Raw genomic sequence first — 27,882 nt, 5'->3', positions numbered from 1 at the left:
TAAAGTTACAAAGTCATGCTTTACTAGCATGTTAAACACAATGACTGTAATGCCTTTTAAATAAACACTGAAAAAAAATCAAGCTAAATTCATGTGCTAAGTCATCCCTTTATGGTATTACATTGATTTAATGCCATAAAAAATTAGTCATACTCAGTCATTCATTCAATCATTAATCTACCCATCCTTTTCTCACTATGCTAATTTTTAAATATTAGCAACTGAGTACAAGCTATTTGCAAAAAGAAACTACCTATAACCAAGTAAGGGAAAGAGTTATACTCACTCTCTTTTCATGCTCTTCATGTTCCAAAGCGCTAGATAGCCGTCGGAAAAACCCACAGCAAGCTGATTTGTCCTGTTTATGTAGCTAAGCGTTGAAACGGCTGTTCCTGTCGGACTTACTAACTGGAAACACAGATGGCGCCCTTCTCTCATCACACTTTCTCTAATGTGTGGTACTTCAGCTGGGATACCAGTTAGAACTTCGAGATCTAAAACCACAAATTAGACAAATGAAGTTAAAAAACTAGAAAGGCAAATGTGTCATCCATTCTTCAAGCTGCAAATGAAGTTAATTGAAATTAAAAGATTAGTGATAACAAAAAAGTATGTTAAACTAGAAAATTGCCATCCTTATCTATTTAAATGCCATAATTTAAAAATACATTCAATTATATAATATTAAAAAATTATCTCAGTATCTCTCAAATATTATCTATGGTAGAATTTTTTTAGGGTTAACCATCATAAATAAAACTGACTATTTCTTTTTTTTTTTTTTTTTTTTGAGACGGAGTCTTGCTCTTTCGCCCGGGCTGGAGTGCAGTGGCCGATCTCAGCTCACTGCAAGCTCCGCCTCCCGGGTTTTACGCCATTCTCCTGTCTCAGCCTCCGGAGTAGCTGGGACTGCAGGCGCCCGCCACCTCGCCCGGCTAGTTTTTTGTATTTTTAGTAGAGACGGGGTTTCACCGTGTTAGCCAGGATGGTCTCGATCTCCTGACCTGGTGATCCGCCCGTCTCGGCCTCCCAAAGTGCTGGGATTACAGGCTTGAGCCACCGCGCCCGGCCAAAACTGACTATTTCTTTATTGAAATTCAGAACTACTATCTAAATACTTTCCTTGGAGCAATGGTCGATTCCAGGTCAGGGGGAAGAAAATACGTAAAATGAGCCTGGTACATCTTATGCCAGTAATCTAGGAAGCTATCACAGGTGAAAGGAAATGTATCAGACAACATGAAGGGGCTCTCATTAACAACGAAAGGACATTTTGGGCATCAAAAACAAGAAAATTAATGAAATATATTAAACATGCCAAACCTGAAAAATTCACAGGGATTAAAAAAATAAAAAAATAAAAAAGAGGGGTGGGGCAAGAGGGAAGCCTACCCTCCCCACCTACAAAAGACCTTATATTGAACAACTGGAAGTAACTGGGTATCATCTGCTTACTCTGAAAATTAGAACTCAAGAAATACTATTTATCCTGCCTGTTCTGTACACATTGTGTTTCAGAGTGACCAAAAAGCCCTAATTAATGAGAAAATTATGCTTTACATTTGACAGAACGTAAAAATTATCATTTTGCAGCCTTTAAGGAAATAAATGACATATCCAAGAATCTTAGGCCGAGTGTGGTGGCTCACGCCTGTAATCCCAGCACTTTGGGAGGCCGAGGCGGGCGGATCACGAGGTCAGGAAATCGAGACCAACCTGGCTAACACGGTGAAACCCTATCTCTACTAAAACAAAACAAAACAAAACAAAAAAATGTGCCGCATGTGGTGGTGGGCGCCTGTAGTCCCAGCTGCTAGGGAGGCTGAGGCAGGAGGAGAATGGCATGTACCCAGGAGGCAAAGCTTGCAGTGAGCCAAGATTGTGCCACTGCACTCCAGCCTGGATGACAGAGCAAGACTCCGTCTCAAAAAGAAAAAGAATCTTAATGAATGAAACAGTTAGTTCAAAGTAGGTTTTACAATTTTGGCATTACAGTATTCCCTCCCATTATTTGCAGTTTTGCTGTCCAATTTCAGTTACCTGTAGTAAACCAAAGTACAAAAATATTAAACAGATAATTCCATATATACACACACACACACACATAAAAAAAATTCAGCCAGGCAAGGTGACTCATGCCTGTAATCCCAGCACTTTAGGAGGCTGAGATGGGTGGATCACGAAGTCAGGAGTTCAAGACCAGCCTGACCAATATGATGAAACCTCGTCTCTACTAAAAAAGCCAGGCGTGGTGGCATGCACCCATAGTCCAAGCTACTTGGGAGGCTGAGGCAGGAGAATCACTTGAACCCAGGAGGCGGAGGCTGTAGTGAGCCGAGATTGCGCCACTCCCGCCTCTAAAAAAAGAAAACAACAACAAATTCCTAAGTTTTAAATTGCGTGCTTCTCTGAGTGGTGTGAAGGAAATGTGCTACCATCAAAGGGACATCAATCATCCCTTTGTCTGGTGTATCCACACTGTATACGCCACCCTTAGTAGCCATCTTGGTTATCAGATCAACTGTCACAGTATTGTAGTGCTTGTGCTCAAGTAACCCTTATTTGACTTAACAATGGCCTCAAAGCATAAGAGTAGTCATACTGCCAATTCAGATGTGCCAAAGAGAGGCTGTAAAGTGCTTCCTTTAAATGAAAAGGTCAAAGTTCTTGACTTAATAAGGAAAAAATCATGTGTGCAGCATTCAATACTAGCTGTGGTTTCCGGCATCCACTGGGGGTCTTGGAACATATCCCTCACAGATAAGAGGGGACTACCCTGCAGAGGGCTATTCTGTACACTGTAGGATGCTAACCCACATCATCAGTTTCTAACTACTAGTAGCAAGTAACACCAGCAGCAACAATCAAAAATGTCTTCTAACATTGCCAAACATCTCCTGGAGGACAAAATTCACCCCCCGTTGAGAACCACTAGTTTAAAGTTGATGAGAGACTTTAAAAAGGATGGATCATGCTGTCACCATGAGAATACACTGATCACTACATTGAAACTACTAGACACTATGTGTCTCCCGATGTGATACAATACGAAGTACTCAGCACTTCCAAAGCACCTTGCCAAAATGTTAAACCTTAATCTGTAACTAGAGCTAATTTACATTTGCAGAAAATCGAAAATATGATACCACATGAAACCACAGTTAATTCCAAAATGTGGAACATTCCATCAGAAAACTTCAGCAAGTCAATGGCACTAAAAATAAAAACAGAGAGGGCAGAAAGAGGATTGCTGTACATTCAAGGAGACTTGAGACTTAACCGTCAAATGCAATTAATGTGCGGAGTGTTTGAATTCCAATTCAAACAATCCAAACGTAAAAAGATGCTTTGGATAATCACATCAATTTGATTACAGACTAGATAGCAGATTATACCAAAGAAGTGTTACTGGCATTATGATGATGGAATAAAGTATCCCTATTTGCTTTAAACTAACACAGAAGAAAAGAGGGAAGGGAGGAAAGGGGAATGAACTAAACTGACACACGCATAGTAAATGCTGAAAATTCACTTGACTTTGGGTGATGGGAATATGGGAACTCTTGAATTCTTCTAATTATCTGAAAATGTCTGAAATCTTCAATAAAAAAAGAAAAAAACTCAGATTCATACATTAATATAATCACCGTGCAAGAGCGGATTCTCTCATTGCTATAATGGAGGAAAAATCGTATCATACGGTCCTAGAACAGGGCCCCCACCCCCAAACACTTCCGTTTCTGATGTCTTTTTCAAAGAAGAAGTGATTCGATTTTGCCACAATAAACAGTTCACACAATAGGATACTACAAATTTACTGAAAAGAAATGGGCAGGTCCCATGTGTTTCGACGTGGAAAGATACATAAGAAACTGGTTAAGTTTGGGGAAGTTGCAGAACAGTATTTATGCTGTATGTTTGGAATTTCATTTCCTATCTTGGTGTATTTCAGTGAAGCCTGAACAGCTGTAATCATAAATTACTTTTGTAATCAAGAAAATTTATTTTGCATTAAACCCTAAAGCTTAACTTCTTGTGCTATAAAGTCCAACTGCTTCCTAATTTTCAAAATTGAGAAATGGTTCTGATCACAATCCAGAGACTTCTGTTACAAAATCATCCTTGTGCACCTACTGATTACTGACCTCTGAAATGAAAGATATTTTAATGCTACCATATTGACTTGAAGGGAGTTTTCATTATGAATATAAGCATTTTTAACTAGCCTTATACCTATAACCACAAAATACACTCTGAAACAAAAGCCCATCAAGCCTACTTCTTTGATCCATCTTCCATAAAGAGCAGTCATACCATTTCTGATCATTTATAAATTCATTTTTAGTTATTGCTTTTGCTAATCAATTCTTTTCATTTAAACTTTACATAAAAATTTCATTAATCAATCAGGTTTGTATATATACCAAATTTTTGGTTTTGTTTCGTTTTTTTTTTTTGAGACAGAGTCTCGCTCTGCCGCCCAGGCTGGAGTGCAGTGGCCGGATCTCGGCTCACTGCAAGCTCCGCTTCCGGGTTCACGCCATTCTCCTGCCTCAGCCTCCCAAGTAGCTGGGACTACAGGCGCCCGCCACCTCGCCCGGCTAGTTTTTTTTGTATTTTAGTAGAGACGGGGTTTCACTGTGTTAGCCAGGATGGTTTCAATTGCCTAACCTCGTGATCCGCCCGTCTCGGCCTCCAAAGTGCTAGGATTACAGGCGTGAGCCACCGCGCCCAGCCACACATACCAAATTTTAAGGTATAGCTTCTATCGATGAAGTTTTGTGTTTTTTTTTTTTGATACAGAATTTCACTCTTGTTGCCCAGGCTGCAGTGCAATGGCGCGATCTCGGCTCACTGCAACCTCCGCCTCCCAGGTTCAAGTGATTCTCCTGCCTCAGCCTCACGCCTCAGGGATTAGAGGCATGCGCCACCTCACCCGGCTAATGTTATATTTTTTAGTAGAGACGGGGTTTCTCCATGTTGGTCAGGCTGGTCTCGAACTCCCGACCTCAAGTGATCTGCCTGCCTCAGCCTCCCAAAGTGCTGGGATTCCAGGCATGAGCCACTGTGCCCAGCTCTTCTTTTTTTTTTTTTTTTTTGAGACGGAGTCTTGCTCTGTCGCCCAGGCTGGAGTGCAGTGGCTGGATCTCAGCTCACTGCAAGCTCCGCCTCCCGGGTTTACGCCATTCTCCTGCCTCAGCCTCTGGAGTAGCTGGGACTACAGGCGCCCGCCACCTCGCCCGGCTAGTTTTTTGTATTTTTAGTAGAGACGGGGTTTCACCATGTTAGCCAGGATGGTCTCGATCTCCTGACCTCGTGATCCGCCCGTCTCGGCCTCCCAAAGTGCTGGGATTACAGGCTTGAGCCACCGTGCCCGGCCTGTGCCCAGCTCTTCTATGAAGATTTTTTAAAGTGCGTGTATGACCATTATTTCTGCCAAATCAAATTTTTTCAGGTCTGATTTTGCATATTTAAGTTTTGTTCAATGATTCTGGCTCTTCCATTTCTTAAGTATAGTTTTTACCACTTGCAGTTTTTTTGCTTTTGTTTTTTTTTGAGATGGAGTCTCGCTCTGTCGCCCAGGCTGGAGTGCAGTGGTGCAATCTTGGTTTACTGCAACCTCTGTGATCTCATGATCTCAGTTTACTGCAACCTCCATCCCGGTTCCACCACTTGCAGTCTTAATCAGTTTTTTTATACACTGACAATTTTTATTAGTTATGTTCATTATAAACTAGATAAAATGTTGATAGTTTGTATCTATTTCTGAGCTGCTCCATAAATGAAAAGAGCTAGGCCGGGTGCGGTGGCTCAAGCCTGTAATCCCAGCACTTTGGGAGGCTGAGACGGGCGGATCACAAGGTCAGGAGATCCAGACCATCCTGGCTAACATGGTGAAATCCCGTCTCTACTAAAAAATACAAAAAAACTAGCCGGGCGAGGTGGCGGGCGCCTGTAGTCCCAGCTACTTGGGAGGCTGAGGCAGGAGAATGGCGTGAACCCGGGAGGCGGAGCTTGCAGTGAGCTGAGATCTGGCCACTGCACTCCAGCCTGGGCGACAGAGCGAGACTCCGTCTCAAAAAAAAAAAACAAAAAAAGAAAAGAGCTACACTGACATTCTAGGCTTGCTTTAAAAATCAAGAATGTGCTGGGCATGGTGGCTCACTCCTGTAATCCCAGCAGTTTGGGAGGCCAAGGCAGGTGGATCACAAGCTCAAGAGATCGAAGACCATCCTGGATAATATGGTGAAACCCCACCTCTACTAAAAAAAAAATACAAAAATTAGCCGGGCGTGGCGGAGCCTGCCTGTAATCTTAGCTACTCAGGAGGCTGAGGCAGGAGAACTGGTTGAATCCGGGAGGCGGAGGTTGCAGTGAGCCAGGATTACGCCACTGCACTCTAGCCTGGCAACAGGAAAAAAAAAAAAAAAAAAAATCAAGAATGTCCTCACAAAGCCAAAGTCAAAATTTTTTAGGGTCAAACAGTCCTTTTCTAAAAACTAAGAGTAAAAAAACACATTTTAACTTTAGCTTTTCCTTTCTTCATAAACCAGAGTCTCATAATTTTCAAAAACTGAAAGCACTTAAAAAAATTAATTTTATAAATACAAGCATTTAAATGAAAAAAACTGTTTCATTTTCTTTGAATCTGAATAGAATTAACTTCTATTTTAGGATGTCATTTTGTGAGAAAGACTTTTAATTACTGTTATTTCCTATTATTTTATTTCTATCTTAGTGTTACCACAGAAACATAAACAATATGCCAAAAAAAAAACCACTATGTTAGATCGTACATTGCTGGATAATTTCATATTGGCTGATAAGGCTCAAGATTTCTTACATTTAGCCCTTACTCCGGCATTTACTTAAGAATAGAGCTGGCCGGGAGGGGTGGCTCAAGCCTGTAATCCCAGCACTTTGGGAGGCCGAGACGGGCGGATCACGAGGTCAGGAGATCGAGACCATCCTGGCTAACACGGTGAAACCCCGTCTCTACTAAAAATACAAAAAAACTAGCCGGGCGAGGTGGCGGGCGCCTGTAGTCCCAGCTACTCCGGAGGCTGAGGCAGGAGAATGGCGTAAAACCCGGGAGGCGGAGCTTGCAGTGAGCTGAGATCCGGCCACTGCACTCCAGCCCGGACGAAAGAGCAAGACTCCGTCTCAAAAAAAAAAAAAAGCCGGGCGCGGTGGCTCAAGCCTGTAATCCCAGCACTTTGGGAGGCCGAGACGGGCGGATCACGAGGTCAGGAGATCGAGACCATCCTGGCTAACACTGTGAAACCCCGTCTCTACTAAAAAATACAAAAAACTAGCTGGGCGAGGTGGTGGGCGCCTGTAGTCCCAGCTACGCGGGTGGCTGAGGCAGGAGAATGGCGTAAAACCCGGGAGGCGGAACTTGCAGTGAGCTGAGATCCGGCCACTACACTCCAGCCTGGGCGACAGAGCGAGACTCCGTCTCAAAAAAAAAAAAAAAAAAAAAAAAAAAGAATAGAGCTTATTCACGTACGTACATGGAAACAAAATCAATGATCACTACCTTTCTCAAGGCCTGCTTGAGAACATATGAACACTTGATCAACAAAACAGTATCTTATGCAAGAAGTATCCACTGTGCTCAGGTCCAGCCAATAAAAAAGATTTTTAAATGCCTCTTTTTTTTAATAGACAGGAAGACATCTTTTATTTTACTCCAGTTGCTATAAAAATTTTTGGCTATTTAAAAACACTGCAACAGAATACCCAGGTGCTCCATTTTGGTTTCAAGTAAAGAACTGATTACCAGATGCTTCCACTTCATTCTGATTGCATGACAAGTCATCCAAACACAGGTCAATAAGAAGGATCTGTCCAACATCAGTGACCACAGCTGCCACTCCAAACAGCCACCGCAGACTCGGATGTAAATGCTGAGTGCTTGCACTGGCTCCTCCATGATTAATTATAGGTTCAATAGCTGTCACCTAGAAAATATAATACATGATTTGCTTTTCTTCTGCAAAGTAAGAAAATACAATGCACAGCACAATACATTTCAGTTAAAGCAGGTTATCAGTTATAATAGATTTAAGATTAACAAATAGAGTAAATCTGCATTTGATACTTGTGATCCGAATAATGAAATCTTCAGATACACTAGGAATTACACCATCACTCAATACAGAAAAAATCACGCACTTGGACTAACATTGATGTTTACGGAGAGCTTACTATATGCCAGGCATTGTGTGAACTGGCTCATTTAATGTTCATGACAATGCTTTGATAGTAGACTGTGATTATTTCTCTTTAAAGATGAAATAACCCGAGGCTTAGAAAGTTAGTCTAGTTATTCAAGCCATAAAATCATTACACATAAAACTCAAACCTAAATCGTTCTCACTTTAAAGCTCTTAAACAGCTACTCTAGGATTGTATGGACTCTTGTAAGAGTAAAAACTAATCATTCTCAAAAAATTTACTGCTTACTCTTTAAAAAACAAACAAAAAAAGGTATTTTAAGTCCTTTTCATACCTTAAAGACTGAAGAGGTCTAGCCTTCTTTCTACTGGACTTCATATAAAGTTCTAGCAGTCACTGGATCACTGACACTTAACAAGAATTGCTATTATTTAAAGAAAGCTATACTTTAGCTATTTTATGAAGTCATATTTTTCTCCTTCATCTTGTGAGTCAAATTTTAAATGTCTGTAACTAGCCATCCATATTTTATACTTAGCTTTCCTTCAATTTCCTATTAATTCATAAACATTAATTAGGTATGATAATATATAATGTTTGGTGATTTCTACGCTAATATAGGTTGAACATCCAAATCCAAAAACCCGAAATCTAAAACATTTCTCGTCCCAGGCGTTTCGGATAGGGGATTCTCAATCTGTACTGACGAATGTTCTGGCAAGAAAAGAAAGTATCTGATATCAATGATTTATGTGTTAATAAGACTAAAAGTTTTCTTCAGGGTGTAACTTACTACAGACAAAAGCCTGGCTCTTTCTCTGTATTAATATACAAAACATTACTTAAGTGTTTCTAACTCTGAAAGCTGTAACTTCATCATTTTTTCTTTTCTAATGACTATAATAATGTCTATAAATACTAAAACATATTCAATTCCTCAGTGAGGAGTAGAGAATCTAAGTTTGCATTCCTCATACAAATACTATATGAAGTGATTAATAATATTACCTTAATTTTAGAAGGCAGTTAAAAATAAACATATTGCCGGGCGCGGTGGCTCACGCTTGTAATCCCAGCACTTTGAGAGGCCGAGATGGGCAGATCACGAGGTCAGAAAATCGAGACCATCCTGGCTACCACGGTGAAACCCCGTCTCTACTAAAAAATACAAAAAACTAGCCGGGCATGGTGGCGGGTGCCTGTAGTCCCAGCTACTCGGGAGGCTGAGGCAGGAGAATGGCGTAAACCCGAGAGGCGGAGCTTGCAGTGAGCTGAGATCCGGCCACTGCACTCCAGCCCGGGAGACAGAGCAAGACTCCGTCTCAAAAATAAAAAATAAACAAACGGCCGGGCGCGGTGGCTCAAGCCTGTAATCCCAGCACTTTGGGAGGCTGAGACGGGCGGATCAAGAGGTCAGGAGATCGAGACCATCCTGGCTAACACGGTGAAACCCCGTCTCTACTAAAAAAAAAAAATACAAAAAACTAGCCGGGCGTGGTGGCGGGCGCCTGTAGTCCCAGCTACTCCGGAGGCTGAGGCAGGAGAATGGCGTCAATCCGGGAGGCCGAGCTTGCAGTGAGCTGAGATCCGGCCACTGCACTCCAGCCCGGGCGACAGAGCGAGACTCCGCCTCAAAAAAAAAAAAAAAAAAAAAAAAAAAAAAAAAAAATAAACAAACATATTTAGGAGTGTATACTGCACCCTACCCAAAAAATAGCTAGTAGGTTGAACTTTTGCAAGTGTCTATCACTACTCCCCCATCTTTTCCTTATTCTATATTCTCTCTTCCATACAACCACCATCCATTCAACTGAGCAACCAGTTCAGGAACGTTGTTGCTTCTCAATTCCTCATGCAAATGATCAATGAGGGTCCATGTTTCCTTGCGTGCGTGTTCTCCATCTGCCCCAGCTTCTCCATCTCCATTGTCATTCCCTTGGTTCAGTTCATCATTATTTACCTGAATGGCAACAGTCTCCTTGTTTCTATTCTCACAATATCCTCTCTGACCCAATCCAAGTAAGGGTTCTACTTAAAATTACTTCACCACTGGCTGGGCGTGGTGACACACGCCTGTAATCCCAGCACTTTGGGAGCCTAAGGCGAAGGGATCATGAGGTCAGGAGATTGAGACCAGCCTGGCCAACACGGTGAAACCCTGTCTCTACTAAAAATACAAAAATTAGCTGGGCGAGGTGGCGCACGCCTGTAGTCCCAGCTACGCCTGTAGTCCCAGCTACTCAGGAGGCTGAGGCAGGAGAATGGCTTGAACCCGGTACATGGAGGCTACAGTGAGCCGAGATCCTGCCACTGCACTCCAGCCTGGTGACAGAGCGAGACTCTGTCTCAAAAAAAAAAAAAAAAAAAAATTTACTTCACCATTGATTTCAAAGGAGCCCCTAATTACAAACAAGGCATTCACAATCTAAATCCTCACCGTTTCTGGCCCCCATTCTTCCTTCCCTTTACCCCTCCCTCAGCCATTCTAAATCAAGTCTAGTTTCCCAAACACTCCATGTACTATTATTTTTCCATGCCAGTCTCTTTATCTAAAATGTCCAACTCTTTTGACTAGAAATTATCCATTCTCTGTGTTCCGAGTGCTTAAGTTTATCAAGGTGTTCACTACATTTATGCTAGTCTTATTCATTTGTCTTCTCCCACTAGACTATAAGCTCTCTAGAAGCACAGACCAAGTTCAATTTATTCATCCTGGGACTCTAACATATATTTTTCATAATGCTCCAATCCAAGACTATAGTCTCAAATTTAAAAGGTAAAAACATTTTAAAAATTGCATAGTAGGCCGGGCGCGGTGGCTCAAGCCTGTAATCCCAGCACTTTGGGAGGCCGAGACGGGCGGATCGCAAGGTCAGGAGATCGAGACCATCCTGGCTAACACGGTGAAACCCCGTCTCTACTAAAAAATACAAAAAACTAGCCTGGCGAGGTGGTGGGCACCTGTGGTCCCAGCTGCTCAGGAGGCTGAGGCAGGAGAATGGTGTAAACCCGGGAGGCAGAGCTTGCAGTGAGCTGAGATCCGGCCACTACACTCCAGCCTGGGCAACAGAGTGGGACTCCGTCTCAAAAAAAAAAAAAAAAAAAAAATGCATAGTAATGAATACATGTTTAAAAACTTTGAGTGTCCTCATAGAACACAACTGAAGATAAGAACAAGATTTAGATGATACTTTTCACAAAAAAAGAGTATCAGAACATTAGACATCACTGCTATTTTTACTCTGGAATGTTTTAACCAATAAGAAAGTTACATTTTAAGTGTTAAGTTCCTTGAATAACATCATCTTTAACCTCGTTTTTATTCTAAACACTTTACCTAAGAGTAACACATTTACATAAAAGTACACAAATTGTAAATGTTGCGGGTCAATGAAATTTCACAAAGTAACACACCTGTATAACCAGCAGGGGTTCAGTTTTGAAAGAGAATGTCCAGGTATCTTAAACAGTACCTACCCTTCCAGGAAGAACAACTGCTTTAACTACTTTTGATATTCCAAGGTCATAAAGACAGAGAACACTCCCTTCTGTTTCTTCCAATCCTATTAATAATCCAGTTCTCTTCTGCCAAGAGAATTCTTTCACAGCTAAAACTACAGGAGGCTGTTCATTGACTCCACTGAATCTGTAAGCAGATAATCGCTCTCCTGTTATAGAGTTTACTACCTCAAGTTGTGGACCACAAGCCAAGCAAGCAAGTCCATTTTTCCCTAGAAGAAAAAAAAATTGCTTACTTTAGTATTGTATATACACAAAAAAAGCAGTAACGGTTAGCTCATTTACATACAAATATATGTTCATTACATAAAACTTGATATATTATCTCCACATTGAAATCTAAGCATTTATACAACATAGTGATCCTCAAACTTATAATCAAGCAACTATCATTGCAATAATAATAGTCATTCAGTGGCGTGAACCTGGGAGGCGGACCTTGCAGTTAGCCGAGATCGTGCCACTGCACTCCAGCCTGCGCGACAGAGCAAGACTTCATCTCAAATAATAGTAATAGTAATAACAACAACAACAATAATAGTAGTCATTCAGTAAAAGCCACCATGGTATGTGCTTGAATACATTATCTCATTTATTCCTTATCACACCTCAATGCAGACATAACGCAGCTAAACCTTAATACAGTTTAACCTTCCCAAAGTCAAAAAGTAGCACTGGCAGGAGATCCCAAGTCCATTTAACTCCAAAACTCATGCTTTAACTACTATAGCTTAAATGATTTAAACTAGAAGTTATGGTAGTTATAAAATATAACACATTATTCTACCCCTAAAGAGTTCACAGTCCGATTGAGAAATTAAGACATAATTAGCATAACAATAGGAAATATCAGAACCTCGTCTCCACCTGCTAGTCGTGTTTGGATTTTACTCTGCCTGCAATGTAAAGTCACAGGTGACTATCTGATTTAAATCAAGTCAGTGACTATCTGATTTATGCATGTTTTTAAATGTTACTCCAGCTGCTAAGCAAAGAATGGACAAGGAGAAGCACAGAGTAGCAGCAGTGGGTGAAAGATGACACCTGCTTGGTGACTGGATAGAGAAAAGTGGGTTGAATGCAGATTCAACTTGGAGGTAGAACTAATTGGATTTGCTTGCTGATGAATTAGACACAGGGAGGTGAGTAAAACAAGAATAAAGTACAGACTCCGAATTTCTGCTTGAGCAACCAGATGAATGATAACTTCTAAATTTGAGATGTCCATCAAGCATCCAAGTACATTAGCTGGATAGGTAAGCTGATCGCTGAGGGAGGCCATAGTTTAAGAAAGTAGCATGGCACAGTGGGGTCTGAGAATGCCACGGTTCCAAGCTCCTTTCTGCCACTTACCTGTGTAACCGGGATCAAATAAACCATTTCATTCTCAGTTACACAGAACAGCAGCTACTTAGAAAAGTTTTATACCTACTCCAATCAAGTCATTATACAATGCCTGGCATATAGAAAGTACTGTTGCTCCTTTTAACATTCAAGAGAATGGCACTGTCAAGAGACCGATGACTGATACATATGTTTTGCTGTCTGCCTGCTGGGAAGATGGCTAGGAAACTTATTTTCAGAAAAGTCTTCTACAATATCTTTCATTAGAACAAGATCTATAAGAGAAAGGCTTCTTTAGTATGGTTCTCTGGTGTATTACACAATCTAAGCTACATATTAAGATCTTATTCACGGTTAGTGAAATAAGAAAATAAGATTTTCTGAAAATTTTATAACGTCTAGGGCCCTAGATTTTTCTACTCATGACACTGTTCAGGTTCTAATCCAAACGCATCACCAATAAAACTCCCTAATTATAAAGAAAAACTAGTTGCATGTTACTTCTACTTTCCAAACATAGATAATACTAAGATACAAAACACATGAAACTTTTAATAAGGAAAAATTAACTGTAACTCCCCAGTCAGAGGTTCACTGATAACGTGTTCAAGAGCTTAGAAATGTTATATACGTAACTGTAGATGTTATATATTTCAGATCACTCAGGTTCTGCTTTTTCTTCTTCCACATAAAGAAACTAAAACATATTATTTAACTTACAAATCACTTGTATTAGCAAATGTTCAGCAACATTATGTTTACCTGCAGCAAACTTTCCACGAAGCACAGATTCTAATGTTATTTCGTCTTCTCCAAGGGCTTGAAGGGTCACTTCTGGAAATGGCAGGAGACCACTAGTCACTTGAGCTCTTAAGTCTCGCATACTTCCACTGTAAATATTTTTAAAAGAAAACATTATTATGATACATTTGTAAACAATATACTTCATTATGTCCAGCCAGGAAAAACAGTAAAAGGCACCAACAAAATAAAGAAAAACTAAAATGTGGTTACAAAATACATATTGGCCAGATGCGGAGGCTCACGCCTTTAAGTCCCAGCTACTTGGGAGACTGAGGCAGGAGGATGAACTGATCCCTGAAGTTCCCTGCGCCTCCAGTGAGCTAGGATTGTGCCACTTCACTCCAGCATGGGCAACAGAGCAAAATCCAGTCTCAAAAATAAATGACATGCATCTGGGACCAAGGTATTCTACTGTCTCCTAAGAAAATATTTCCCAGGCCGGGCGCGGTGGCTCACACCTGTAATCCCAGCACTTTGGGAGGCCGAGGCAGGCGGATCACGAGGTCAGGAGATTGAGACCATCCTGGCTAACACGGTGAAACCCCGTCTCTACTAAAAATACAAAAAATTAGCCAGGCGTGGTGGCGGCGCCTGTAGTCCCAGCTACTCAGGAGGCTGAAGCAGGAGAATCACTTGAACCCAGGAGGTGGAGGTTGCAGTGAGCTTCACTGCACTCTAGCCTCGGCGACAGAGCAAGACTCCATCTCAAAAAAAAAAAAAAAAATCCTCAAGAGAAGATTTTATTATCAAGTATACTCAGGTTGGTTGCTCCAAGCAATCCACAGAAACAACCACACACCCTCTGGAATCTCAAAGAACTCTCAAAGTTAAAGCAAGAAAGAAAATAAGCTCACAGGTATGGGCGCGGTGGCTCACGCCTGTAATCCCAGCACTTTGGGAGGCCGAGGCAGGTGGATCATGAGGTCAAGAGATAGAGACCATCCTGGCCAACATGGTGAAAACCCGTCTCTACTAAAAATACGGAAATAAATTAGCTCGGCGTGGTGGCATACACTTGTAATCCCAGCTACTCAGGAGGCTGAGGCAGGAGAATCGCTTGAACCCAGGAGGCAGAGGTTACAGTGAGCTGAGATTGTGCTACTGCACTCCAGCCTGACGACAGAGTGAGACTCTGTCTCAAAAAAAAAAAAAAAGAAAAAAGAAAAGCAGCTCACAGTCCAAATAATGAAACACACAAGGATATCAACAGCCAGCAGAATCAGATTACTGAGGACTTCAGATATTGAAATTATCAGAGATTAGAAAGTAAACGGCTAATATATTTGTGTAAATCCGCGATTTAGCTTCATAAGAAAGAACTGTAAATGTTATAAAGGAAAAATCAAGTAGATTCGAAAAAATAATAAAATTTCTAAAAATGAAAAATTAAAAACGAAAACTCAATGGAGCAATGAGAATGAATCACAGCTACATGCACAACATGAATGAATGTCAGAATACATTATTAATCCGGCCGGGCGCGGGGGCTCACACCTGTGATCCCAGCACTTTGGGAGGCCAAGGCGGGTGAATCACGAGGTCAGGAGATCGAGACCATCCTGGCTAACAAGGTGAAACTCTGTCTCTACTAAAAATACAAAAAATTAGCCCGGCATGGTGGCATGTGCCTGTTGTCCCAGCTACTTAGGAGGCTGAGGCAGGAGAATGGCATAAACCCAGGAGGCGGAGTTTGCAGTGAGCCAAGATCATGCCACTGCACTCCAGCCTGGGCAACAAGAGTGAAACTCTGACACAAAAAATAAATAATAAAAATAAAAATAAAAGCAGCAGAAAAAACATGCAAAATGACACTTATATAAGGTTAAAAAGACATGCAGAACTAAGCAAAATATTGCTTAAGGATGCAAACATGACGAAACTATGAAAAAAACAAGGAAAAAATAAACAGAATCCACAGTGGATTTGAGAGGGAAAGAGGAAGAATATGAGGGACTCTGAAGTAGTGGTAATGTTCTTTCTCTAGAACTTGGTGCTGAGTACACAGGTATTCACTGCACCATGATCTTCTCTAGCTTATATTCTTTTGCACCCACTCACCAAATAAATTATTTTGTACCTACTTAATATTCAACAAAAACAAACTCAAAGGGTAAGTAAAAAAGTAAACTAGAAAGTCCCAAAAACTTATTTAGAATGCAGCACAAAGGAATGAGTAGTTTTAAATTATAGACAATATAAAGAAGATCTAAGATATGCCTAATCAGAATCTCCCCCCAAAATACAATACTAATAGGAAGAAGCCATGTATTTCCCAGATTTATAGAGACACCCCGATTCCCTGAGTCGGGGAGTCCAATGAATCCTAGGCACTGCAAAAAAAGAGAAATGACTCAACAACAGTAGTGGAAACCAGAATTCTGGAATATCTTCAGAAGTCTAATCCAAAGCTTAACTGCCAACATAATTATATATTACTGAAAGGATCCTTAACAAATAGGAAATACATTTTTAGACAAAAAAAGTTTGCTTAAAAGAAATGTTAAAGGATTCAAGAAAGCTTCAGGTAGAATAGAGATCAGATAGAAGGCCTGAGCGGCAACAAGAATGATGATGTCAAAGCACTGGTACATACACAGAAAAACAATCTACACACTGACTACACAACAACACTACTAATGGTTGTGTGGGGTTTAAACAAACCATACAGAGTCTTCTTACTGCCTGAGAGAATAAAGATATATTGATACATTTTAGACTGTGTTACATACCCACGTTGAAAACAAATACAGGACTGGGCACAGTGGCTCACGTCTGTAATCCCAGTACTTCGGGAGGCCTAGGCAGGTGGATCACCTGAGGTCAGGAATTCGAGACCAGCCCAACTAGTATGGTGAAACCCCATCTCTACTAAAAATACAAAAATCAGTTGGGCATGGTGGCATGCGCCTCTAGTCCCCGCTACTCAGGAGGCTGAGACAGGAGAATTGCTTGAACCCAGGAGGCAGAGGTTGCAGTGAGCAGAGATTGCAGCACTGCACTCCAGCGTGGGTGACAGAGCGAGACTCCGTCTCAAATAAAAGGGGAAGGACATGTGTAAGAATGTACACTGTATATCGAGTGTTGTGTGGCGGTTTTTTGGGTTTTGTTTTGAGACAGGGTCTCACTCTGTCGCCCAGGCTGGAGTGCAGTGGCATTACCATAGCTCAATGCAGCCTTAATCTCCTGGGCTCTAGCAATCCTCTCGTCTCAGCCTCCCCAGTAGCTGGGACTATAGGCACGTGCCACCATGCCTGGCTAACTTTTTTTTTTTTTTTTTTTTTTTTTAGTAGAGATGAGGTCTCACTATGTTGCCCATGATGGTCTCGAACTCCTGGATTCAAGCAACCCTCCTGCTTCAGCCTCCCAAAGTGCTGGGATTACAGGTATGAGACACCAGCCTATCAATAGTATTCTTAACAGCCAAATACTAGTATTAAATACAACCAAAGGAGAATGAAGACGAACTTATTTAATCAAATAGTTAAAAAAAAAAAAAAAAAGGCTGGGCACAGTGGCTCATGCCTGTAATCCCAGCACTTTGGTAGGCCGAGGTGGGTGGACCACCTGAGGTCGGGAGATCGAGACCAGCCTGACTAACATGGTGAAACCCTATCTCTACTAAAAATATAAAAATTAGCTAGGTATGGTGACATGTGTCTGTAATCCCAGCTACTCGGGAGGCTAAGGCACGAGAACCTAGGAGTCAAGGGTTGCAGTGGGCCAAAATTGTGACGCTACACTCCAGCCTAGGTGACAGTGAGACTCTGTCCCCCCAAAAAATAAATAATTTAATAACTGAAACAATGTGATATAGGCTAGTAATGGACAAATGGGTCAATGAAACAGATAATCTAGACACAGAATCACAAAGTTCAGCAGATGATAAAAAGCTATTTGGACACTTCAATTCAGAGGAGACATGTGGACTATTCAATAAACATGTCTGGTATAACGTGCTACTCATCTGCAGCAGACTTCACACACTGGTAGGGTGAAGTGGCAGAAGTGATACATTACTTTACATTCCTGCCCTAATATCTAGCAAGTGAAGTGTGTGTGTGTGTGTGTGTGTGTGTGTGTAGCACATAGAAGCAGGTACAGAAGAAAGAATGTGAGTTCACAAAATCCAGAGAATTCTAACATCCTTTAGCGTGTGTGGGGAGAAGTGAAATGAAGGGGGAACTAGATGACCCAGGAAAACGCCATGTCTGGAAGTCCCTAATTACATACCATGCCACGGGACCTGAGCAGAGGGCCATGTTTCAGGGAACTGTGCAGCTTTTTTTTTTTTTTCTCTGAGACGGAGTCTTGCTCTGCCGCCCAGGCTGGAGTGCAGTGGCCGGATCTCAGCTCACTGCAAGCTCCGCCTCCCGGGTTTTACGCCATTCTCCTGCCTCAGCCTCCCGAGTAGCTGGGACTACAGGCGCCCGCCTCGACGCCCGGCTAGTTTTTTGTGTTTTTTTTTTTAGTAGAGACGGGGTTTCACCGTATTAGCCAGGATGGTCTCGATCTCCTGACCTCATGATCCGCCCGTCTCGGCCTCCCAAAGTGCTGGGATTACAGGCTTGAGCCACCGCGCCCGGCCGAACTGTGCAGCTTTTTTGGGAGAAAGGTGAAGGCCCAAAGGTGTAGAATATAAATCAGGCAAAAGAGAGATCCGAGGTACAAGTCATCACCGTTTCTCAGCACTCCTCCTCCTATCTATTGAGTGCAGAAAGGACTACATTCAGTTCCAACACTCAGCCCAAGTCATTCTCACAGAAGAGAATCAATACTATCAAACTGAAACCTGTGGTAAAATAACAGGATAACAGCCACTTCTAACAGATGGGTTTAGCTTTAAAAAATTTGTAACGAAATATTTATGTTAAAAGAACTATTACAAATTTAACAATTCCTTTCCTTTCAGTTATCTTATAAAATTAACTTTTTCTAAAAATTAGCATTTCATACAACAGTCTCTATGAATTCTTCCATCTATCTTCAAACAGAGACGTCTGAAATACTCACAAAGCATTAGTGCCGTTTATTTTTGCATCATGCAAATCTGTGATTTGCTCTTTTCAGTATGGCTTGGATTTCTTATAAAATCAATAATTACTTAAAGAATCTTAAAACATATACATATATATAAAATAAAAATACAACTTAAAAAATACAGAAGATATTTATGTAGCCTTAGGATGGGAACAAGGCAAAAATCAACCTAATGTTCTTTCTTGTCATTCTTATTCTCTCCACGAGTCCCCTACCCCCAAAAAATTTATGTGAAAAAAAACATTTCAGGCCGGGCGCGGTGGCTCAAGCCTGTAATCCCAGCACTTTGGGAGGCCGAGACGGGCGGATCACGAGGTCAGGAGATCGAGGCCATCCTGGCTAACATGGTGAAACCCCGTCTCTACTAAAAATACAAAAAACTAGCCGGGCGAGGTGGCGGGCGCCTGTAGTCCCAGCTACTTGGGAGGCTGAGGCAGGAGAATGGCGTGAACCCGGGAGGCGGAGCTTGCAGTGAGCCGAGATTGCGCCACTGCACTCCAGCCTGGGCGACACAGCGAGACTCCGCCTCAAAAAAAAAAAAAAAAAAAAAAAAACATTTCAAAGATTCACTCAAAAAATTAAAATATATGAGTTATCATTTTCTGTTCAGGCTATAAATGCTATCTCCTAGACAAAAACTTGATAGACTGCCTCAAAAACTTAATCACATATGTCGCCATTAAGTCACAAAACCTAGGAAGTTATGTTTGAGATTTCCAAGTCATTAAAAGCAGAAGTCTGCTTTTTTATTATCCAAAACAGATCCAAAAGTCTAACCTAATATAAAGGGTGTGTGCATCAACAGGAAGCTATGACCATTAGCCTCCAATACAAAACCCTCATGAGGGTCCTATACTCAGGCCTTAGTTGCTGTTATATTTATACAAATTGATCCTATTCATCTCCTCCTAAGTAGGTACCAAAAAATTTTTAGAGAAACAGAAGGAAAAGGCCAGAATCACATTGTTACTATGTTGTTTTCCCCTCTGACAGCCTTTTACACAGCTTGATAAAACTAGTTTAATGATGAACTGAAGTTAACACATTTTTTTCTACTAAACTTAAAACCAATGTAATTCAACCAGAACCAAAACCTTCAGAATTCCACGCAGTAGCTTTTTCCAAAGTGTATTCAAAGGAGTGCTAATGAATAATAAGCAAAAAAGTTCCATGATCCCTATACTTCAATCAAAATCATCCCAATAGAATTTTGGAAAGATTTTCAGAAAATCCAAAGTCCAAAGGATAACACACAATGAGCATTTTTCTGGAAAATGAAATACAGTAAATGTTCTATTTCTTAGGCTGGGTGAGTTTTGTTACCTTGTTTGAATGCAAAACAAAGATGATATAGAAGTACTAGCTCAAAGAGAATAAAGCCACAGTATTTAAACTGCGGCCAGACACGATGGCTGATGCCTGTACGCCCAGCACTCTGGGAAGCTTAGGCGGAAGGATCACTTAAGACCAGGAGTTGGAGGTTGCGGTAAGCTATGATCAGGCCACTGCACTCCAGCCTGGGCAAGATTCTGTTTCTAAAAATATAAAAGATAAACCTAATGTGGTTTGTATATTTGTGCCCTCCCAATCTCACATTAAAATGCTGGAGGTGGGGCCTGGTAGGAGGTGTCTGGGTCATGGGAGAGGACCCTCATGAATGGGTTGGTGCCCTCTCCAGAGTAATGAATTCACAAGCGATCCGGCTGTTTAAAGCCAGGCGTGGTGGCTCCCAGCACGTTGGGAGGCTGAGGCAGGCAGACTGACTGAGCCCAGGAGTTCGACATCAGCCTGGAGCACATGGCAAAATCTCGTATCTACAAAAAATAATTAGCCAGGTGTGGTGGCGCATGCCTGCAGTCCCAGCTACTGGGATTACTTGAGCCTGGGAGGTCAAGGTTGCAGTGAGCCATAACTGCACCACTGAATTCCAGCCTAGGTGACAGAGTGAGACCCTGTATTTAAAAAAAAACAAACAAACAAGAAGAAGACTGGTACCTCCTCACTCCCCACTCTCATCATGTGAGTATCCTGCTCTCCCTTTGCCTTCCGACATGACTGGAAGCTTCCTGAGACCCTCACCGGAAGGCAGGCAGCTGTTGGTGTCATGCCTGCACAGCCTGCAGAACCATGAGGCAAAACAAACCTCTTTTCTTCATAAATTATCCAGTTTCGCATATTCCTTTATAGCAACACAGGCTAACATATTTCTAATTCAAACTTTGAATCCAGGTTCTAGCACTTAATAATACATGTAATGTTGTGCTTTACTATATTCTGTCTTCCTCCCTTTCATATCCAAGCTTCTAGAAAAGAGGAGTACTTATTTCTTCAGACTTCATCATGGTGCCTTGCACAAAAGAGTTCAAAAAAAAGTTTAATACATCAAAGTTTTCCAAATTTAACAGCCTTTGAATCTATGGGGCAAAATTGGTTTTAAGACTTTTACAATTTAAGTACACTACAGAGAACATCAAAACACTGTACTATTAGAAATAGGGGCCAGGCGCGGTGGCTCACGCCTGTCATCCCAACACTTTGGGAGGCTGAGGTGGGTGGATCACCTGAGGTCAGGAGTTCGAGACCAGCCTCACTAACAGGGTGAAATCCCGTCTCTACTAAATACAAAAAATTGGCCAGGTGTGGTGGCGCATGCCTGTAATCCCAGCTACTAAGGGGGCTGGGGCAGGAGAATCACTTGAACCCGGGAGGCAAAGGTTGCAGTCAGCCAAGACTGCACCATTGCACTCCAGCCTGGGCAACAAGAGTGAAACCCCATCTCAAAACAAACAAGTCTCAAAACAAACAAAAACAATTGTATGGCTGGGCCACGGTGGCTCACGCCTGTAATCCCAGCACTCTGGGAGGCCGAGGCGGGCGGATCACGAGGTCAGGGGATCGAGACCGTCCCGGATAACAAGGTGAAATCCTGTCTCTACTAAAAATACAGAAACAAAATTAGCAGGGCGTGGTGGCGGGAACCTGTAGTCCCAGCTACTCGGGAGGCTGAGGCAGGAGAATGCCGTGAACCCAGGAGGCAGAGCTTGCAGTGATCCGAGATCTTGCCACTGCACTCCAACCTGGGCGACAGAGCGAGATTCCCGTATCAAAAAAAGAAAGAAATAGGCCACGCACTACGGCTCATGCCTGTCATCCCAGCACTTTGGGAGGCCAAGGTGGGAGAATCAGTTGAGGTCAGGAGTTTGTTCGAGACCAGTATGGCCAACATGGTGAAACCCCACCTCTACTAAACATATGAATCTTAGCAGCCAGTCATGGTGGCATACGCTTGTAACCCCAGTTACTTGGGAGGCTGAGGCATGGGATTCACTTAAACCTGGGAGGTGGAGGTTGCTGTGAGCTGAGATGGTGCCACTGCACTACAGCCTTAGCGACAGAGCCAGACTGTCTTAAAAAAAAAAAAACTATAGTAGAAAGAATATCTCAAACAAAGGTATATGAAAACACAAACACACATGAAACATCTACGTTCAGTGCTGTACAAAATTAAATAGAGTCCCAGCCTTTTATGACATGCCAGCATTCGCAACCTATAGAAAGTAATTTACAAAGTTTCAACTCCTTTCCAAAGTCTAGATAGGCAGAGCAGGAACGTTCTACCGGCTTTGAATGAAAACACTGTTCATGGCCGGGTGCGGTAGCTCAAGCCTGTAATCCCAGTACTTTGGGAGGCCGATGCAGGCGGATCACAAGGTCAAGAGACCAAGACCATCCGGGCTAACATGGTGAAACCTGTCTCTAATAAACATACAAAAATTAGCTGGGCGCGGTAGCGCGGGCTATAGTCCCAGCTACTTGGGAGGCTGAGGCAGGAGATTCGCTTGAACTCCGGAGGCAGAGGTTGCAAAAAGCCAAGATCGCGCCACTGCACTCCAGCCTGGCAAGACTCCGCCTCAGAAAAATAAATTAATTAATTAATTAAATAAAATAATGTTCGGCAGGGCGCGGTGGCTCAGGCCTGTAATCCCAGCACTTTGGGAGGCCAGGCCAGCGGATCACGAGGTCAGGAGATCGAGACCATTCTGGCTAACATGGTGAAACCCCGTCTCTACTAAACATACAAAAATAATTTAGCCGGGCGGGTGCCTGTAGTCTCAGCTACTCGGGAGGCTGAGGCAGGAGAATGGAGTGAACCCCGAAGGCGGAGCTGGCAGTGAGCTGACATCGCGCCACTGCACTCCAGCCTGGGTGACAGAGCGAGACTCTGACTCAAAAAAAAAAAAAAAAAAAAAAACATTACTTCTGCTTGCCTGTCTTCTCCACTACACTATGAATTCCTAAAAGGCAAAAATCACCAAATCTTATTCGTGGGCACTCGACAAGGTCACAGTGCCTTTGGACTAACAGGTCCTAAATGTAATAAATTAGGATAACAGGATACTGTGTAGCAGGATATTAGGACACTAGCAGGGACAAGGAATAGCCATGTTAAACAACAAAATCAATTTTTTAAAACTCAAGATTGAGCCCAATTATTTTTAAGTATACACTAGTTCAGTATTAAGCAAAACAAAATTATTAAAATTAATAGGCCAGATACTAAAAACAGAATACTATAAATCAGTTTTCTGTGTGAAATACACAAATTCCTGCAGTAACTGAATTCCACCACAGAAAATGGAACTCTAATCTAGTTCAACAATTATATTGCAACATGTACCAAGCAAGCATTTCCATAAACCACTTTGTATGCAATTTTATTTTTTCTTTTTGACTAAAAGACGAATTGTCATTTAAATGTAAACTACCAGTGGACCCAGAAACTTCAAGCCTTTCAGAAATTTCTTTCCAATTTAATTCAAACATTTTTAAATCACGAACTACTTTTAAAACATCGTGTTAAAAGGCCGGGCGCGGTGGCTCAAGCCTGTAATCCCAGCACTTTGGGAGGCCGAGACGGGCGGATCACGAGGTCAGGAGATCGAGACCATCCTGGCTAATACGGTGAAACCCCGTCTCTACTAAAAATACAAAAAACTAGCCGGGCGAGGTGGCGGGCGCCTGTAGTCCCAGCTACTGGGGAGGCTGAGGCAGGAGAATGGCGGGAACTCGGGAGGCGGAGCTTGCAGTGAGCTGAGATCTGGCCACTGTACTCCAGCCTGGGCGACAGAGCGAGACTCCGTCTCAAAAAAACAACAACAACAAAAAAAAACAAAAACAAAAAAACCCACCGTGTTAGTAAAGGAATGCAAGGGCAAGAAGATAACCTACTTCCTGACTTTAAGGAGTTTACAATCTAGAAAAGGAGATATATAGTCAATTATCAGAATATCAGACACAACGAAGAAATGCCACAATAGAGGTACATATGCTGTGAGATCCCAATAAAAAAGTGGGATAAAGGGAAATAAAAGAGTACAATGGGCTGGGTGCGGTGGCTCACGCCTGTGATCCCAGCAAAGCACTTTGGTTGGCCAAGGTGGGCAGATCGCCTGAGCTCAGGAGTTCAAGATCACTCTGGGCAACACGGTGAAACCTCCTCTCTACTAAAATACAAAAAATTAGCCAGGTGTGGGGCTAGTTCCTGTAGTCCCAGCTACTCACGAGGCTGAGGCATGAGAATGGCTTGAGCCCTGGAGGCGAAGGTTGCAGTGAGCCAAATTCGCGCCATTGCACTCCAGCTTGGGCTACAGAGTGAGACTCCGTCTCAAAAAAAAAAAAAAAAAAAAGAATACAGTGAAAACATGGGATTTCGAAGGAGGTCCTGAAATTTGAGAATTTAAAAAAGGAAAGATGGCACTCCAGGATGAAAAACACGAGCAAAGAAACATCAGAGCGAAACACCTGTTCCACAGAATGGGCCCAGGATTGGCGGTGATTCCGGAACAGCAAAAGCGTAACATTTGTGAATATATGAGGACAGACAGTAGCATATACTTATTGCAGAGGGCTTTGCGCTAACTTAGGGAAGTTAGACTTCATTCTGGGAAGAAAAAGAAGTCCCTGAAATATAATAAAGGTAGGCGTGAAAGACAATGTTCTGTCCTCTTAAGATGTAGCTGTACCTATGAAAAAGGAGAGGCATAAAAAGAAAAAAAGTCTCAAAACTGACGTATAACGACTTTTTATTTTTATTCTTTATTTTTTAGCAACAGGGTCTCGCTGTGTCACACAGGCTGGAGTGCAGCGGCGCGATCCTAGTTCACTGCAACCCTCGAAATCTCGGTTTGAGGCTGAAGCTCAAATGTTCCCCCCACCTAAGCCTCCCGAGTAGCCGCGCCTAAAGGCGTCACCCACGCCCAGTTGAATGATGATGTTTTAAATTTTTTTAAAAGGTAATTATTGTTGTTTGCAAACTCGTGACAGTTTGGTAGTACGTTACTGAAGGATGAGGATCCAAAAGTCACAGTACAGAGACGATGTAGACTTCCCATAGCGCTTAGCACACTTAAAACATCCCTTCAAGTATTAACTGGGCTTGTCATCCCTGTTCAAATCCTCCGAAATCAGCAAACCACTCTAATTTCTTCTCTCCTAAGAGACTCTCAGTGAAAGCTCACACACACACACACACACACAAACAGTTAAAAAACAGAAATGGGGTCTCGCCATGTTGCTCAGGCTGGTCTCAAACTCCTGGGCTCAAGCGATCCTCCCGCCTCGGCCTCCCAAGGTGCTGGGATTACAGACATGAGCCACTGCGCCCAGCCAAAGACAGTAATTAAAATCTACAGGCTCATTTACGGTATTCTGAGAATAAACTATCGTTTAGGATTTCCCCAAAGGATCTACGTTTTGTTCTACGAAGAACCCAGTTCTTCCAAAAATTTCTACAACTGACGATTTGGAAATAAACGCTCATCTCATAAAACTCTGTACACAGATAGTGTGAACCTCGTAAGCTTTGAGAACAAAATTTACCCATCTCTCAAAACAAAACACCCAAACCAAAACAGGCAACCAGTGGCAAAAGTAAGCGCCCTCAGCTTCCTAGGTGGGAACAAGGAAGGCAAATTAATAAGCACCCCAAGATGTGCTTTTATTTTAAATCTTCTTGATCTGACCAATCGGGTGGGCTGGAGCCTCACGTCGGGACCCCGAGTCCCACTTCTTCCCCGCCCGGACTACGGACTACTCACTGCGGCCAGGCCCAGGCGCATGTGGCCCACACGCCAACACAGGACAGGCTCAGCACGCCGGTCACTTCCCCCGGGGAAAGGCCCGCCAACGAGGCCATCGCGTGGGAGGACAGTGGGAAAGGGTCGCGGCCCCGGCCCTCCCGGGTCGGTAAAGGACCCGGCTGCCGGCGCAGGACGCGAACCCACACCAGCGCCGCTCCGCCGCCATGTGCCGCCGCTCCTCCGGTACGAGATTACGTAACGAAGCCCGGGGCCCGCGAGCCTCCCGCACCCGCCACCGCCAGCGCTCGCCCCCTCGAGTCCCATCCGTCGGCCCCGCGCACGCCCGGCCTAGGCCCGGCGCTCGCGGAACAGAAGCCCCGCCGCCGCCGCCGCCGCGGGCCCAGGCCGCGCGACCCGCCCTCCGCCGCGCGGGCCCAACCCCCTCCCTCCCTTCCCCCTACCTGAGCAGGGCGGGTGAGCGCGCCGCCGCGGGCCGAGTCCACCGGGTCGCCAGGCCAGGCGCGAGCTTCTCCCGTGCGGGTCCGTCACAGCATCTCCCGGCAGACGTGGCCGCCACGGGCCGGGCTCACACCCCTCCGCCCGGCTGAAGCCGCTCCTCCGCGCGCCGGCCTCCCCCGCGACCTCCCCGGCCACCTGAGAGTCACACGCCCCCGAGCGTGCCTTCGCGGGCTGTGGGCCTGCAGACCGCTCAGCGGCTAAAACGCAGTCGCTGCTCCCGCCGCGGTTCTGGGTCCTTCCCCTTGCAACGCTGCCTGGTCGCCTCGAACAGCGCCGGCGCCGCTCTGCGTATTACCTCGGGCCGACAGACCGAGTTCCACACGCCCCGGAAGGGGGGGGAGCGGAGGAAAAGGGCGGAGAGGGAGGGGAGAACCGAAGGAGATCGCGGCTGCAGGGACCACAGTTCTCGCGATGGTTCCGCGCTCGAGCGCTGGCTCCGCGGGAATTTTCAAACTCTCGGTGAAAGAAGGAGGTGGGAGGGAAAGGGAGGAAAGAGAAGCAGGGCCTGGAAGGGCGGATCATTTACAAAATTTCGGGTCTCTCCCGCTCGGAGGAGCTGGTGGGGAGAAAGACTACGAGTCCCACAGTGCCTTGCGCGTGAAGCCGCCCTGGCGTCCCCGGCGGCGCGCCCCGTGCGCAGTTGGGAGTGGTAGTCTTCGCGGGGGGCGCGCTGGGCTCTACCAGCAGCCTCAGGGCTGCGATTGCAGGCGGACTCTCTTGTCACGTTATCCTGTGGCCCTGCCAGCTGGGGGCCGAGTGATAATCCTTCTCCCATAATTGGCAGCTTGCATTCTGTATTTTCTGTTCTGTGCTCCCACTTTCTTTTTTTCTTTTTCTTTTTTTTGGAGACGGAGTCTTGCTCTGTTGCCCAGGCTGGAGTGCAATGGCACGATCTTGGCTCACTACAACCTGTGCTCCCGCTTTTCATGCCAAAGGTGAGCTCCCAGACTTCTGGGGAAACGCTTTTTCCACCGTACTGTGTTTTTTCTAGCATCCTGCTGTACTTTCATGGCCAAAAATGCTCGCACAGCCTAACCTAATCTTTTTAGTCCAAATTTTACCCCAAATCACTGTTATCTTTTTGGTCACTGCAGGTTTTCATCGTGGAATTTCTTATTGTTAGTATCTTCCTTTGAAGCGAATCCCAGCGCCAAACATGTTTCAAACAGATAGGGAACATGTCCTTAATACTAAGTAGTAAATAAAAGGATTATAACATGAGGTAGAGTGGGGATTTTAAGAAGATGCTCTTTTATCTAGAAAGTTTCTACTTTTCTGTTACCTTTCCTATATGCTTTTTAAATTTATTTATTTTTATTTTATTTTTGAGACAGTGTCTCGCTCTGTCGCCCAGGCTGGAGTGCAGTGGTGTGATCAAGGCTCACGGCAGCCTCGAACT

General features: G+C 43.6%; 1 protein-coding gene across 5 annotated transcripts in view; it reads right to left on the bottom strand.

The window, feature by feature from the left end:
* The window catches only part of AHCTF1 (AT-hook containing transcription factor 1), a 93,403-nt gene extending 66,589 nt beyond the window's left edge, over positions 1-26,814 (bottom strand). The window contains exons 1-5 of one of the 5 annotated variants that reach the window (XM_033195911.1): positions 26,426-26,814; positions 13,807-13,934; positions 11,659-11,912; positions 7,784-7,964; positions 287-494 (exon numbers count right to left, since the gene is read on the bottom strand). In XM_033195911.1, coding sequence (XP_033051802.1) covers positions 287-494; positions 7,784-7,964; positions 11,659-11,912; positions 13,807-13,927 — 764 coding nt within the window. In that variant the 5' untranslated portion in view covers positions 13,928-13,934; positions 26,426-26,814. Of the gene's footprint in view, positions 1-286; positions 495-7,783; positions 7,965-11,658; positions 11,913-13,806; positions 13,935-14,306; positions 14,371-25,982; positions 26,228-26,425 lie in introns of those variants that run through there. The other 4 variants (XM_033195914.1, XM_033195910.1, XM_033195913.1 and 1 more) reach the window with 4 other exon arrangements.
* Between the last annotated feature and the right edge of the window lie 1,068 nt (positions 26,815-27,882).

Source organism: Trachypithecus francoisi, unplaced genomic scaffold, assembly GCF_009764315.1.
Source record: "Trachypithecus francoisi isolate TF-2019V2 unplaced genomic scaffold, Tfra_2.0 Lachesis_group5, whole genome shotgun sequence".
NCBI lineage: Eukaryota > Metazoa > Chordata > Mammalia > Primates > Cercopithecidae > Trachypithecus > Trachypithecus francoisi.
This window is presented reverse-complemented; position numbering and strand designations above follow the sequence as displayed.